Below are 15,895 nucleotides of genomic sequence, written 5' to 3'. Positions count from 1 at the left end.
GCTGCCTCCCGTTATTCAGAACACACAACGCTGCCTTTAAAGGGAACTGTTATAGTGATTTCAGTGTTTAAGCCTTAAAACAGTGTTCAAATCAATGTGAAACTTCATTAAACAGTACTGAACCAATCTAAATGTGTTATGTAGCTGTTAGTTTTCCTTAAAATAAATGCAGAACAGCTTTGTATAAATAAAAATTCAAGCGTTATGAGACTTTCTGGGCCGATTGTTACGTGCCACTTGGTGTAGAGGTGGTGGAGCAAAAACGAGAGCGTGGAGAGGTGTTCAAAAATGATAAATGCGTACAAATTAAACAACTGGATAATACAAAAATGAACTATAAATACTGAAACGTCGTTGCAGCGGAGGACGAACTGGTCACTGATTTGGTGGCGGCTTCAGGCTGATTATCTCTGGACTCAGCGGTGGGTGGATCTGGACGGGTGGAGGCGAGACCCAAAACATAACTAGGACTAGTCCGTAACACCGATTATGACCAGAAAATAGTCTTATTACGTCAGTTTAAATGTCCAACCAGGATTTATAGTAAAAGACCAAAAGTAAAATCTGTCAACTGGACAAAAAGTTGCAGGGGTAAAGTCGTTTTTGCTGCTCGTTTTGCTTCAGTTGTGGTCAGATTACTGCTGGACACTGCCTTATATCTGTCTGAAGGGCGGATAAGTCAGTGTCCACTATAATCTGACCAGAACTGAAGAAGCGGCTTGGACGAGCAGCGAAAACGACTTTACTCCTGCAACATTTTGTCCAGTTGACAGATTTTACTTTTGGCTTTTACTCTGGATCAGACCTGGACGACTGAGGGACACACAGACTTACTATTAATTTATCTTAAAGGGGGAGGTTTCCTGTCCTGACCCAGAGGTGGGAAAAGTACGACCCGGGGAACACACACGGTCCGTTGGGTTTAGAACGTAACCAAATTATATTCAAATAGGTGAGAAAACCTTGTTCAATTTACATTTCCCAAAAGACGGTGCACTTCAGCTACATCCACCTTGTTTGTGTGTGTTACTCTTATTCTTTTATCAGCCCTTCTGCAAAAATGAGCTTATCAAAGGAAAGAAAAGCGGATAGTGAGCGCCGAGTGTTTAATACGGAGTGGACAACAAAATATTTTTTCACCAAAGTCCGATCAAAGTTTTTAGAAGAATGCATTTGGAAAACAATTTGTTCAATGAGTCTTGCATATTCATGGTTTGCTACATGTTACAGGACAAATATATAATGTCAAATATACATATATATATATATATATATCCTGGCCCAGCTGTCAAATTTTAGACCCCACTGTGGCCCGTGCGTCAAAAAGTTTGCCCACTCCTGCCCTGAGCCCTCACGTTTCCGTTTACGGCCCTGCAGACTAATATCACTGCGTTTTTCTTCACTTCCTGGTTAATCAGCCTCAAAATGACAGAACAATTCGAGTCCAGTTTGTTGTTAATTTGGATAATTAATGGATCTAATAGTTTGAACCGATATCTTGTTTGAACCAGCGAAATTTTCAGTATCGTTGCCGTTATTTGACACAGTTTAACATTTTTCTTCACAGTGGTTTGAATCATATTTTATCACATTGTATTTCTGATATAGGGTTAGTTTCGTCAATAAGGAGCAGGTCTGACGGTGAATATAACCCCCGGACACACGAGCTCTTGCAGGACTTTATTTGCAAAAACTAGTAAGAGCTTGAACACATATATTTTGTGTAAAAAACAAAATGAGAAACAATTGTGCATCTAGGAACAATGTGTCTCATTTGTGCTGCTGATAGGTGCAGGAAGACATATGCCTTTAAATAAAAAATAAATAAATTAATTAATTAAATATAATAAAATATAATAAAATGAAAAAAATAAAATAAAAAATAAATAAATCATAAAATAAATAAAAAATAATAAAATAGTATAAATTTAAAAAAAATTAATACAAAATAAATAAATAAATAAATATTCTAAACTCTTAGAAATATTCAGAATTGAACATGTTCTTGTTGTTGTTCTTCTAAAAATTTGCACTGTGGCCTAAACAACCCAAAATGTGTCCACAGACGAGGACACCAGGTCTCAGGATGTTAAATTAAACGTGAACTTCAGCACGTCTACACGATCTGAAGGATTATTTAGTTTTGTTTTGAGCCTGGTGTTTGTGTTCGTCTCCAGATGTGTACTCAGACGAAGCGTGCCACCCGGGGGTTAACAAATTGAACAGAACACGAGGCGTAAACAAAAATTTCAGATCAATGCACCTCTCACAGTGAAACAAGCTTCCTCCTCGCTCCGGGTTTTATACAAACCGCTGTCTGCCTGTTCGGAACACTCACAATCCCCATTCATCATGTCCGGCAGCCATTAGAGCCGACCGGGAGCATTTTTTCTACAATAAGATTACTTCTCCTCCCCTGTCTGTTTTCAATCCATCCTCGTTGTGTCTGTTTATGATGCGTTCACTGGCCCTGTCCTAGTTTTTTGTGTCATTTGCGTCAAAGAAAGTGCCGGACCGAAGACGCTAATCTGCTCCTATTTTGGTTCACTCTTTTCTCATTTCTTTTACTTAGCGGCGTCGTTAAGCTCTTTGATTGACGTATGAAAGCCCTAAAACCCCGAGCCATAAATAAGACTGTTGTAATTACATTTCTTCCAAACACTTTACGAGGCTCAAGGTGCGTTTGGCAGAAGTGGGATAGTCTTAAGCTGCTCTCACAGATAACACGGAGAACACACTCTTTTTACTACTACACGACTTTAGACGCTTTAAATTGGACCTTTTGTGCTTGTGTTTGCTCTGTGGTTATAATCTCACACCTGTGGATCTTTTCTTTAACGTCACGGAAAGCTTGAAGTCTGCTAGCATCGATAAAAATCTCGCTAATAATGGTAGCCTCTGAGCCTGTGTGCTGAAAACGATGTACAGTTGTCCCTCGCTATATCACGGTTCATCTTTCGCATTTTTGCTGTTTCGCGGATTTTTTTATTACCATTTTGCGTGTTTTTTTACATCCAATCCACTTTATTTACATAGCACATTTCACAAACAAATGCAGTTTCCAAAGTGCTGCACATATAAATAAAAAGAACAAATTAAGTAAATCAACATTTAGACTAGAATAAAATAGCAAAATTAAAATAATAAATATGTATGTAAAAGCAATAAAACAATAAAATCAAATAAAACAAGCAAATAATATCAAAAGGAACAAATCAATAAAAGACAACATCGTCTGAACGTGTATTGTGTCCTGCGTCCTGATTGGCTGTTGGACTGTAGACCATTGTGTCGTGCGTCCTGATTGGCTGTTGGACTGTAGACCATTGTGTCGTGCGTCCTGATTGGCTGTTGGACTGTAGACCATTGTGTCGTGCGTCCTGATTGGCTGTTGGACTGTAGACCATTGTGTTGTGCGTCCTGATTGGCTGTTGGACTGTAGACCATTGTGTTGTGCGTCCTGATTGGCTGTTGGACTGTAGACCATTGTGTCGTGCGTCCTGATTGGCTGTTGGACTGTAGACCATTGTCCATCAGTCTCCTCCGTGCCGTGTCTCCTGTCCAGTACAGAATGTGTTCAGACAAATTTACATAAACGTTGGATCGCAGTGTGACTCTGAAGTGCTGTACGTTTGCGATTTGTTTTCTCCCCAACTGTTACGTGCTACTTGGTCCGCAACGAAATGATGTTAATACGAAACGGGGGCGTGAAGACGTGGTCAAAAACGATAAATCAGTGTTACAATATTCAAAAGGGTGTACAAATTAAATAACTGGGTACTACAAAAATAAAATATAAAATAACTAAATAATAAAGATGCTGCAGCGGAGGACCCACTAGTCGCCGATGTGGTGCGACTCAACCGGCGGGTGGATCTGCGTAAACATCAACAAAACCCGCAATGTCGATGAAACGTTCTGCACCGACAAAGACGCCTACGAAGGTTTGAACTTTGAGAGAGTTTAAACGAGAGAGAAATGTGAGAAAATGTTAACGCCTGTGTGAGAAAAGTGTATAAAGTGTGTGGTGAGGGGTTTTACAGACAAAAACAGAGAGAATAATGTAAAAAATAAAGCTGAGTACTATTTTTAGAGCGTAACCCCCACGATAAAGGAGAGACCACTGTAAACAAAAAGTCAAAATGCTAAAGTTCCTCTTGAGTCTCTAGGAACGCACCACATTTGAATGGATTTTGCAGATTATTAAGTATTTTGACAAGGATGTTGGGACCTGTAGTGGTCTTCCCCAATGAACCGACCTGTGAATCTGCAAATTCTGTTATAATTTGCACATTTTAAATCACAATATTCATCTAAAACGACTTAATAAGAAGAAGAATAACTCCCAAGAAGCAAGTCCGTGGTGCCCAACGGGAGCTGATGTCGCTGTAAACGTTATTAGTTTTGGCCCTTCCGATGGATTAATTTGTACTAAAATGACGACGCGACGCTGCTCAATCCTACGAGTATCACCGATTTAAGAAAATAAAACTGGAGAACGAAGTGCGTGCGTCACAGTGGGAGGTGAAAACGGAGGTTAATCTTCAAAAAGGCGTCTTGTAAATAAACGATTAAAGATGCACCAGCGACTAAACGGTGAAGGAACAACTACAACACGGTTAATAAAGTTTTGAAAAGTCAATTTTGCAGAATACGCCTGCGTTCATTTGTATGCTAGTTCTGCTTTCCTAAGGTTGAAAGGTGATTGGACTTTGCATAAGGGACATGAGCGGTTCTGGATCTTCTGCTGGTTGAGTCCTACAGTTTGACCCTTGGACTCTCTCCAAACGCTGACTCTGCTTTATTTTAGCCAAGAGTTTAGACTTGGCGTTTTGTATCTCAACATGATGCCAGTTTATTATCACTCTGCTCACTTTAGTCCTGTTTGTGTGGAGTGTTCACGCGGGGTTTTGCTTTTGGAGGATTTTTTTTATTACAAGGTGCAGCTGAATTCATTATTTAATCAGAGACGAGATGTTTTTTGAATAGATGAGATGATGATCAGGCTAAAGATTCAAACTATTCACTACGGGTTGTGGACACAGAATAAAAATATGTTGTTTTTATGATACTTGGAATTAAAAATCTAGTTTGAAAGTTAATAAAACAATCATTCATCATTAAAACATGCCTCTTTTTAGACAGTAGAACAGCAGATGTTACTTTCTACACAAAATAACAGTAGTTTATTCTTTCAGTAGTGTTTTGTTTGTACATTTCTCTCACTCTCTGTATGTTTTAGACGCATTTATATCAGTCAAACGTGATCGTCCAATCAGATCTGTGTATTTCAGTGACACTTGAAACAAAGGAGCTCATTGGTTGCCTCTAATTTGCAAATAAAATCACATTTCTCTCACCTCAGATCAACAGAATTTAAGCTTTTCTCATCGATTCTGCAGAAATCCGCCATATTTTTCCGCCTGCTTTGACATTTTTTTCCTTGATTTTTTTTTCCATATTGTCGTCACGTCTACGAGATCAAAGATACAGACTCGGCGTAAAGGTTTAACAGAGTTTATTACGATCAAGAGGATGTGAACGCTGGATGGAGGAAGCTGGGTCAGAGGCGGAGGTGCAAGGTGGGTCCAAGAAACGGGATCTGCCAAAAAAAAACGAGAAAAACAAACTAAGTACTTCGAACATAAGCAAAAAACAGACTGAGGATACACCGACGCACAAATCCTCAGTCGCTTTGTGGTCCAGAGGTGGAGGCTTGATTGCTGATGGCTGATGCATGTCCCTGATTGGCTAATCCACCTGTCAATCACGCCTGTACCAGACCCACATCTATTAAAGATTTGAAATACTGAAGAAGTATCAAAGAAGTGTACATTTTGGATCCCAGTCTTATTAGTTTTGATAAATATTGACACTATTCTATTCTAAAACTAGCAGCAGTCGCCTCTTAGGGCTCAATAAGATCAATTTAACCAACAGAAAGTTAAAAAAAAATCCAGAAGAGAAACAGACATTGGTCCATAACAAACACATAAACCAACATTCATGGAAAACAAGTAAACGCAGAACTGTCCCAGAGCGCCCCCTGTCCGCAAATGATGCTAGTTTTAGTATCGATTCATGTTTGGCAACTGGAAAACAACATAAAAGTGCTCCCAGTCCTTGCGTATTCCGGCAAATGTCCGTGATACTGATACAGAAATACAAAAACGTGCAAACAAACAGCACAAAACGGCTTCTGTGTTTCATCTGGTTTATGTCTCATTCTTAATTAAAAATGAATCTGAGCAGGATTTTGTATTGTATTTCTTCAATACTTTATGAAGATGTGAGTCTGGTCATCGGTGAATCTTTGTTTTCAGATGGGTGTGATCGACAGGTGCATTAGCCAATCAGGGATGAGCACGGTCTGTCCTTAATGGGGAAAAATAGAGGAAAAAAATATCACAAGAGGCTGAAAAACACGGCTGATTTCTGTAGAATCAAGGAGCGAAGTCTGAATTCTGTTGATCTGAGGTGAGAGAAATGAGTCGACCAATGAGCTCCTTCGTTTCACACGCGTCACTGAGATAAACGGACCTGATTGGACGATTACGTTTGACCACGACTGGACCAGACTCACATTAATCTGTATAAAACCCACACAGACAGAGACTGGTCTGGATTTGCGAGTTTTCATATTTCATCTGGTGAGGTTTGCACTCCCACACTGGTCCTCTCATTAATGTGAATCACGCCATAGCCTTTTTGGTGCAGCTCCTCCTGAGTCATAGAAGAACGAGTGCGCACATACATCAGCCGCCCGAGTCTATGGAGGTTTATTTACGATGAGCGCCGGCGCCGACCCCACACACATCGCACACAAACACATCACTCCACTCTCTCATTCCTATTTCTTTTTAGCTCCTTTTTCTTTTTAGCTTCTTTTTTTGCTCTGGGCCCTGAGAGAAAATGTTGAATCTGTGATGCAGATGCAAAAATCATCAATATTCACTGTGGGCGTGATGCTAACTGTGGGCACTGCTCTGTCTGAGGCTTGTTAGACTTTAATCTGAGGTGTATTTTAACACAATCTGACCATGACGAGCTGGTTTAGTTGGAGCTACAGTAGTGGATTTGTGCAGTTAAGCAAGTCCCTCTCAAATAATATTAACGTCACAAGCTAGCTAGCATTAGCCAACAGTTTTTCAGTTAGTCACTCTCATATTTTTGTTGTAAATCAAACCATGAACGCTCGGACTGACCCCAGGCTCCTGAAAATGTGCTGTTTACGTCAATTTTGTATTTTTTGTGCTGTTAAACAAGTCTGTCACACATAAAATTGTAGTTTCAAGCTAGCTAGCATTAGCCAACAGTTTTTCAGTTGCTCACACTCACATTTTTGTTGAAAATTACACTCTTAAACAGGGCCGTGAACGCTTGGATTGATCCCAGGCTTCTGAAAATGTGTTATTTAAATCTATTTTTCAGTTTTTTTCTTAACATTATTGCGGCGGACGCTATCATCACCGGTCGAGCGCGGTTGCGGACTTTTCATTACCGTAACTCCGCAACCAATCGTGCATCATGTAAATTCAAACAGCGTCTCAAAGCAGAGGCATGGGGCCCTTTAAATATGTTACTGTCATTACGGTAATGTGCTTACGTCGCCCTCGAAGACGACCAATCAGAACGCAGGTGCCGCCCAGTTCGTTTATTTGATGCGTCGAAGGAAAACTATGGATGGATAGAGGCGTAAAATACAGGAAGTTGTGTGAAAAAATGCAAAAGTAGAGGCTGATACTTCATTTAACATGATTTTTAAACCGGTCTATAATGCGCTTGGTCCTTAAAGCGTTAAAATGTTATTGTCAGCGTTTCCTAATCTGAGCGTTGTGTCACCACGGTAACCGCCGAACATTCCACCATAGAGATACACGTGGAATATCCCCAGCAAAGTATCAGTTGAACGTGACGGTAGCTCAGTCGTTTGCCCGTTGATGTGAAGATTGCCGGTTCAAATCCCGCTCTCGACATAAACATCGTTGGTTTGCGTGATCAGATCCACTGACTCACAGGTTGGCGGTGCAATTCCAGCCGTTGCGTCATTGGGCAAGACACTTAACCCCCCCCATTCACCCCCAGTGTTTGCGTACATTAGTGTGTGTGTGAATGGGTGTGTACTTCCTTGATTTAAAGCGCTTTTTAGTCACTTGAGTCACGGAAAAGTACTATATTAAAACATTACCATTTACTTTCGCTTATACTTTTTTCCTCCGGCGGTGACAAACGTCTTTCCCTTCTCTCTGGTTATGAGCTCGCGTCAGCTTAAACCGCACAGGACAGTGATGTATTCAGTATACCCTGATCTCCCCTGGTCCGACGCCCTCGTGTGAATCGCTTAAGGCAGGGTCGGCTCTGTTTCTATGACAGCGCTTCCCTTAATCCAGACGAGGTGGCGCCAACAACTGTGCCCGCCGTTCACCCCCGCTGAGCATCTGACATGACAAATCCTCCCGTTCTCATTGTTTTATATGACTGGACTGACTTAGGCGCTTGTTAAATCAATTTCCTGCCCACAACGGGGAGTGGGAAATGTTTGTGCGATGGATACAGTCCCAACTTTTAGACATGAGAAGTAACACAAATTTCACATGCTTTTTTTACAGTGTATGAGCGTGCATCGTGTTCTGCGTCCTGATTGGCTGTTGGACTGTAGACCATTGTGTCGTGCGTCCTGATTGGCTGTTGGACTGTAGACCATTGTCCATCAGTCTCCTCCGTGCCGTGTCTCCTGTCCAGTACAGAATGTGTTCAGACAAATTTGCATAAACGTTGGATCTCAGTGTGACTCTGAAGTGCTGTACGTTTGCGATTCGTTTTCTCCCCGACAAAACCCACAATGTCGATGAAACGTTCTGCACCGACAAAGACGCCTACGAAGGTTTGAACTTTGAGAGAGTTTAAACGAGAGAGAAATGTGAGAAAATGTTAACGCCTGTGTGAGAAAAGTGTATAAAGTGTGTGGTGAGGGGTTTTACAGACAAAAACATAGAGAATAATGTAAAAAATAAAGCTGATACTTTGCGGATTTCGCTTATTGTGGGTTATTTTTAGAACGTGACCACCGCGAAAAACGAGGGAACACTGTACAGCATAATTCTTACACAAAAAGCCATTAAAATCACAATATCGTCAATTCCAGGACTGAAATGATTCTAGAAATGAAGGTGTGTGGAGTTTAAAAACACAGTGGAGCACTTCCTGTATCACCACACGATGACATCACAAGGTGGAACAGAGCATTTTCTGTCTGAGAGAAGAACTAGAAGCTTAAATATGCAGGGTTTGTGCGTTAAACATGTGCAAATGAAACAAAAAAAACACAACTCCGGGTCTGTTTGTGATGAGAAAACAACATTAGAACAGATCAGAAAAAAAGCGTAATATGGGAATTTTAAAGAGGAAATCACAAAACACATGACAAAAACGTGTTCGGTTGGATCCTTGTAATGATTATTTGGTGTCTTGAGTGTCGAAAGAAAGTAAGAAACTAAAACTTGCAGAGCTGCTTGTTCAGATATTTATATTATTTACATCGGCAGCAGATTTACAAGAAACAGGGGCAGGTTTAAAGGCTAAACATCTTTGATAAAGTAGAAACAGAACCGGGAGAACGTGCTCACTTTTCAACTGCATGAGCAAATTCGACATGAAGACCGAGTTTGTAATTACACTCTACGCTATGCACTGCAACTACTGCGCTGGAGACTGCTGAGGATCACATTAAACTCATCATGTGATAGCAAGAACGTGTAGCATCTATAGGAGACAGCAAAAACGGACTCCGCTATCTGCTGCCTCTCACTCGCTGTAATTTAGCCTCAAACGTAAACTGTGGGAAGAAGCGGACTGAGGGAGTGTGACGTCACCACAGCGTTCAGCTCCAGGCAAATGACGCTAATCGAGGCTAGCGGTTATAGCGGCGAATCTGGAGGCCGAGTTGCGTATTTGGGATATTCTGACAGCGAGTATCGTAGCAACAAAAGAGCCAATCCAGAGAGAGGCTGTTGAAGCTGGCAGGCGCTTAGCAACGGTGTCAATCAAACCTGTTGCTAACGCTAGCGGGAGAAATCTTAGGGAAAGAACGTGCTTGATTTCTGGTTTAAGCGTTTTCAGCGTTTCCGTTTCTGGCGTAAGTGTCAAAGAGGAACAAGAGACTGAAACGTAAAGTCAGACGAGTTTTTAATGAGTTCTACACGAGTAAAAGGAGCAACGAAGCAACGGACTCTCGGGGAATGAAAGAAAGAACGTCCTGAGATGTGCAGGTCGATAGCTTTTATATGGTCCCCCAGTGTGTGTGTGTGCGCGCGTGTGTGTTTTAACGTTCATGTCTCGATTTATGGACACAATAGTGAAATAAAAATAATACGAACATTTTAAGACCAAAACCATGACAGCAGCAGTTACAGCGAGATAGAAATTCAATAGAAAGTGAACTGGAGTCGATGGAGCTGGAAGTGCGCCCAAGCTCACTTCCTATTTGAAACATATCGACCAGTATCGGGTATCAGTTTTGATACCAGATGCCCGTACTCGTACTCGTCAATGGGCTGCCGAAACAAAGAGCCGATACCGCTGTAACTGCTGCGTCTTTTTTGTCGTTCATCTCTCATTAGATCCGCGAGCTTTGAGAAACACTTGACTTTCTGCACATTAAACTCGGCTTTAATCACATGAGGTTTAAAAATACTCGGGACTCGCAAAGGTTTTTATAGTTCGCAAAGGATGTCAGCGCAGTGTTTGTGTTTACGATGCTACGTGCGGCTGACGATTACTTCCTTGTGCACGAATCGTAACTGTTATTGCGAGTTCAGAACTTTTAAAAGCATGTCTATATTGGTAAAAAAAAGTGTGGCTGTGGTAAAAGTAAGACAAGACTCACCGTTATGCGAACAGTGGCTCATTAGCAGTTAGCTCGTTCGCTCGTTAGCAGTTAGCTCGAAGCGCAGTCGGCAAAAACGTGGTAAATATTAAAGCCAGGCGTTTAGTTAAATAAATTATGCTGGAATTATACCTAACTACAGTGATATCAGTAGAAAAAGTGGCTATAATAAAAAAAACATGTGTCAAACTCAAGGCCCGGGGGCCAAATGCGGCCCGCCACGTCATTTTATGTGGCCCGCGAGAAGGTAAATTAAAAGGCATGACTGTCATTTTAAAATAAGTTTATGCTGCTTTAACGTGTGCACTGACAATAAACTGAGATTTTCCCAGCAAGTGGAACTGAGAAATATTTGTAAATAATCATCACAAAATGTTCATGAAGAGGAAAATTGTAGGTATGAAAGGACGTGGACATTTTGACACCAAACACGGAGCTAAGTATGCAAAAGTTAGTCTGCAAGAAAAACAACAAATTGTCCAATAATTAAAAGGCTGTAAATGGCTGTTTTTGAAGCAGAATTGATAAGATTTACCACTAAAGTTGAAAAATATAATCTATTAAGTTTTGAAAGTTTTACTAGTTTATGTTTTCTTAAATTATGTTTTAAGTGTATTTATAACTTGGCCCCAGAACCACTCAGTACATTTATACAAAGATTAAACAGCACCAGAGTGACAAGAGGCACCATAAACAAGAACTGTACAATCCCACAACGCAGAACCTCTTTTGGACAGTCCGCCTTTTCATATCAGAGCTGCAAACTGTGGAACTCACTGCCCACTGAAATAAAAAACATTTCTGAGTTGAAAATGTTCACCTCTAGGGTTAAGAAATGGCTGAAAATGAGTCAAAACTGTACCCACTTGTAAATAGGCAGTATGACAGAGAGAGAGAGAACGTGTGAGTGTTGAATGTATTTTTGTGCACTGATGTATCTATTTTAAGGGGCAGGTGTTTTAATATATTTTGCATATTGGTGAATTGTGGAGAAGCTCAACCAGGGACGGGAGTTGAGAATTAGCTTTTGCTACAAACTCTATATGCATCACATCAGCTGCAATGTTCATGTTGTAACTATGTCAGATTGCATTGTCCCTGTCAAATAAATATATAAATAAATAAATAAATAAATAATATCGGTGCGCACTCAAAATTAAAGTGGTATCGTTGCGTCCCTACTGCATATTGCACCCACATCAGCCTGTACACGACGTAATGGAGGAATCTATCCACACGCTGAGACCTAGAATAGTTTGTTATCTCATTATAGTAAGCTAATGATCCAGAGATGTGGGAGAATTGGACTCCAGGTTGCAATAAACCTTGGCGAGGGCATTAGCAGAATAACCTTCATACAACAACACCGAGCTCATCATCATTCAAGCGTAACTGTGTTCAAAATGAAGGGCTATTTTCAGATACATCGCAGCGTGTGACATTTTTTCTGTTTGTTTTCCAGAGCGGTGTTGGTAGAAAACATTCCAGATGACGTCCCGTTTGGAGACAACAGCACGTCCCACCTGCCTCTGTCCCAGGGTCTCTACAGCCTCCTGGACCGGGCTCTGCGAGTGGTGGAAATCGTCTCACCGCTCTGGCTCCTAAACTCCTCCGATTATGAGTCCAGCTTTCAGCCAGCTGCCAGACAGGTAACTAACCGTACAAAAGCACCAGACCGGTACGTCGTGGCGTTGGTGATTTTCAGATTCAAGAATGTGATGATGTCTTAGTCTCACAAACGGGGCAAGAGCCAGTTTCCCCTATCGATTACACCGGATTTTGTTATGAAATATGATAAAAGTGAATGTGCAAATGTTGAATCTGGTCATTTCTTTCTTTTTTTTCTTTTTTTTTTAACTCTTTTTATTGTGTTTTTGAACAATAGAACAAGATGATAATTTTTTTTTTTAAAGTCAATCAATCAGTCAATCAATCAACATTTATTTATAGAGCACTTTACAACACTCAAGGTGACCAAAGTGCTTTCCAGTAAAATCAAATTAAAACAAGTTAAAATCAAACTAAAACAGTAAAAATAGGAGAATAAAATAGAATAAAATACATTAATACAACAAATTATAAATAATGATAACGTGTCACAACATTACTAAGTGTTGAAAGCCAGTCTGAATAAATATGTTTTAAGTTTAAAGTAAAAAAATAAATAAAATCAAATAAAAATAAATAAATAAATAAATGAAGAAAAAAAAAAAAAAACAGAATACCTGCACCTACACATACGCATATATACGTTTACATATTTATATACATACACGTATATACAAATACATGTCCACACATACATACAAATAACTACAAATCTATACATGAATCTGATCATTTTTGTTAGTGATTCCACCCTAGAACTCGTATGTCAAACTCATCTGGCCCGCGGTGTAATTATATTCGGCCCGTGAGATCGTACAAAATGTTCATTAGAGCTGGGCCGCCGGTATATAGCACATGTACCACTAATACTACAAATCCCAGAATGCTTTGCTAGTACGCTGGTGTGTAATAGAGACCGGTATATGCCCCTCCTTTTCTGTTGACTGATTAGCAACAAAGCTACTAGTCACCTGGGCCAAATTAATTGCTACAGAGAGACATCATTTATTTTATGTATTTAAATAAGAAATTAATACTACTGATGTGTCTTTTATTTCAATTTTTATTCCTCTCTGTTTGTAATATCAAGCTTGAGTTGTTCTAAAGTTTGTTTCTGTATAAAAAAGGTACCGTAAATTTCTGACTATAAGCCGCTACTTTTTTCCTTACGCTTTGAACCCTGTGGCTTATACAACAGTGCGGCTAATTTATAGATTTTTACTGCCTAACGGCCACTGGGGGGCGCTCTGACAGTAAATGCAAAAGTGAGACATGGGGAAAGATTATGAACTGATGTTTTTCAGACACAATTAAAAAAAAAAAAGTTATAAATTAAAAAAGTTCCTAAATTAAAACTAAAAAAACCTTTCTGTGTAAATATCACACGTTACAACACAAAAACCTGCGGCTTATATTAAGGTGCGGCTTATATATGTACAAAATAGATTTTCTTTTCAAATTTAGCTGGTGCGGCTTATATTCAGGTGCGCTCTAGAGTCCAAAATTTACGGTGTTCAGTTTGGCCGTGAATTTGTCTCAGTTTTGAATTTTGGCCCAGTGTGAATTAGAGTTTCGAAGGGCCCGGCCGACGAAGGGTGCGCCCCCAAACACGCAAAGACCGTGGCGAAATGGGACAGGCCGACACCACGAAGCGTACATCAACCACTGTGTGTGCATTTACGTTACATCGCCTAGCAACCGCGACGACCGCTGATCCCATTTTCTCCTGTAGAAGAAGTGACAAGCGGTGCATGACGGTACTGTAAATAGAATTGCACGAAGTCTGCTTGAACGCACGCTTCGTTCACGGGCGTTATCCATGGAAACGCAGGGCACATTTGTCAGGACACATTCGTCGGTTGCATGAAATCGGACAGGCCTTGTCACGCCGGAAGTGACGTAAATGCCGTTCAAATGCACCCGGCGAAGTGTGCGACCATGGAACTGGGACACGGCATCTGTGTTACACCAGAAATCAAATTAATTTTATTTGCCGCCCCATCGATTTTAAATATTACGGGCTATAGAAAACTGTGAGGTCGTTTGAACCACAGCGACACATGGACAGTATATACGGGACAAATCAGGTTATAGACACGTTTGGGTTTTTTTGCGTTGGTGAGTGTAACGGAGTTAAAAACGCACTTATTATTATTTCCTATTTGTGCATTATGTTTCTTTTCAATTTATATGTGAATTTTATCATTTTGGCATTTTTATTTTGAAAAACTGGAAGTACGTTTTGCTCCCTTGCATTTTATTTTGGTAGCTTCACTTCACAGAGGGAATAAAGCAGAGTGACGCCATCCTATGTTAGTAATAATAATAATAATAATAATAATAATAATAATAATAATAATAATAATGCATTTTATTTACAAGCGCCTTTCAAAACACTCAAGGACACTGAACAAAGTAAAAATTAGATAAAAACATACAAATACAATAAAACATGACAAAAAACTGATTGATAAAAGACGTGTGATTGGTTACAAGAGACAGGACAGTCTGAACAGGTGAGTTTTGAGTCTGGATTTGAAGAGTGGAAGAGAGTCTAAGGTGCGGAGATCAGGAATGTTCTGTCATTTGTATGTGGACTGACGAAAGGTTCGCAACCGTTACATGAACGTTTTAAAATGAGAGAGACTGCCTCTTGGTTAATCTGGTTCATCTTGTAACATAGACATGACCTGTTGTTTTGCTTTTGTACAATAAACTGTTTATCCCTCTGGTGCATAGTGGTCACTGCAGTGGACAGTTAGTAAAACATAACTTTCTCTTTAATGCATTGGTTTAAATGGTGGAGCTGCACATCAGCCTCTACAGTGCTCTCTGCTGCCACACTCCATTGAGGTCAGTTCAGTGGTCAGTTGGTGTAACTGCAAGTAAGTCTGATTGGTTTTCTTATGCAGGCCTAAACATTGCACCAAGTTAATTCATTTTTACAGGCAGTTCACAATGTTGTTTCATGTCCTGAGAAGAATAAAAACACTTCAGAAAAAAATCTTGACCAAGGCTTTCATAATTCATGCATCAGAGGGTTATATAAATGGACATGGCTAACCTGCGAGCTACCACGTTCCAAATCTCTAACTGCTGCTGTCAGACTCGTCATTTTGATCTAAAAATGTCCCACTCTACATGATCCTGGTGTTTTTATTTCACTATTGTGTCCGTAAATCAAGATATGAACGTTAATAACAGACAAATCAGGCGCCTTCTTTCCCCGAAGTCACTCCCGTTAGCGTAAGCAACAGGTTTGATTGACAGCGTTGCTAAGCGCCCGCTCCCTGCTAAACCAGCGGTGTGAGTGGGAAGAGGCGTTACCTTCAACATCCTCGCTCCGGATTGGCTCTTTGGTCGCTATGAAACTCGCGGTCGGAATTCCAAATATAGAACTCT

General features: G+C 40.3%; 1 protein-coding gene across 2 annotated transcripts in view; it reads left to right on the top strand.

The window, feature by feature from the left end:
- The window catches only part of LOC117382249 (inactive phospholipase D5-like), a 94,929-nt gene that overhangs the window by 62,141 nt on the left and 16,893 nt on the right, over positions 1–15,895 (top strand). The window contains exon 3 of one of the 2 annotated variants that reach the window (XM_033979344.2): positions 12,348–12,534. In XM_033979344.2, coding sequence (XP_033835235.1) covers positions 12,348–12,534 — 187 coding nt within the window. Of the gene's footprint in view, positions 1–12,347; positions 12,539–15,895 lie in introns of both variants that reach the window. The other variant, XM_055227381.1, reaches the window with a different exon arrangement.

This window comes from Periophthalmus magnuspinnatus, chromosome 15 (assembly GCF_009829125.3).
Source record: "Periophthalmus magnuspinnatus isolate fPerMag1 chromosome 15, fPerMag1.2.pri, whole genome shotgun sequence".
Lineage (NCBI taxonomy): Eukaryota > Metazoa > Chordata > Actinopteri > Gobiiformes > Gobiidae > Periophthalmus > Periophthalmus magnuspinnatus.
This window is presented reverse-complemented; position numbering and strand designations above follow the sequence as displayed.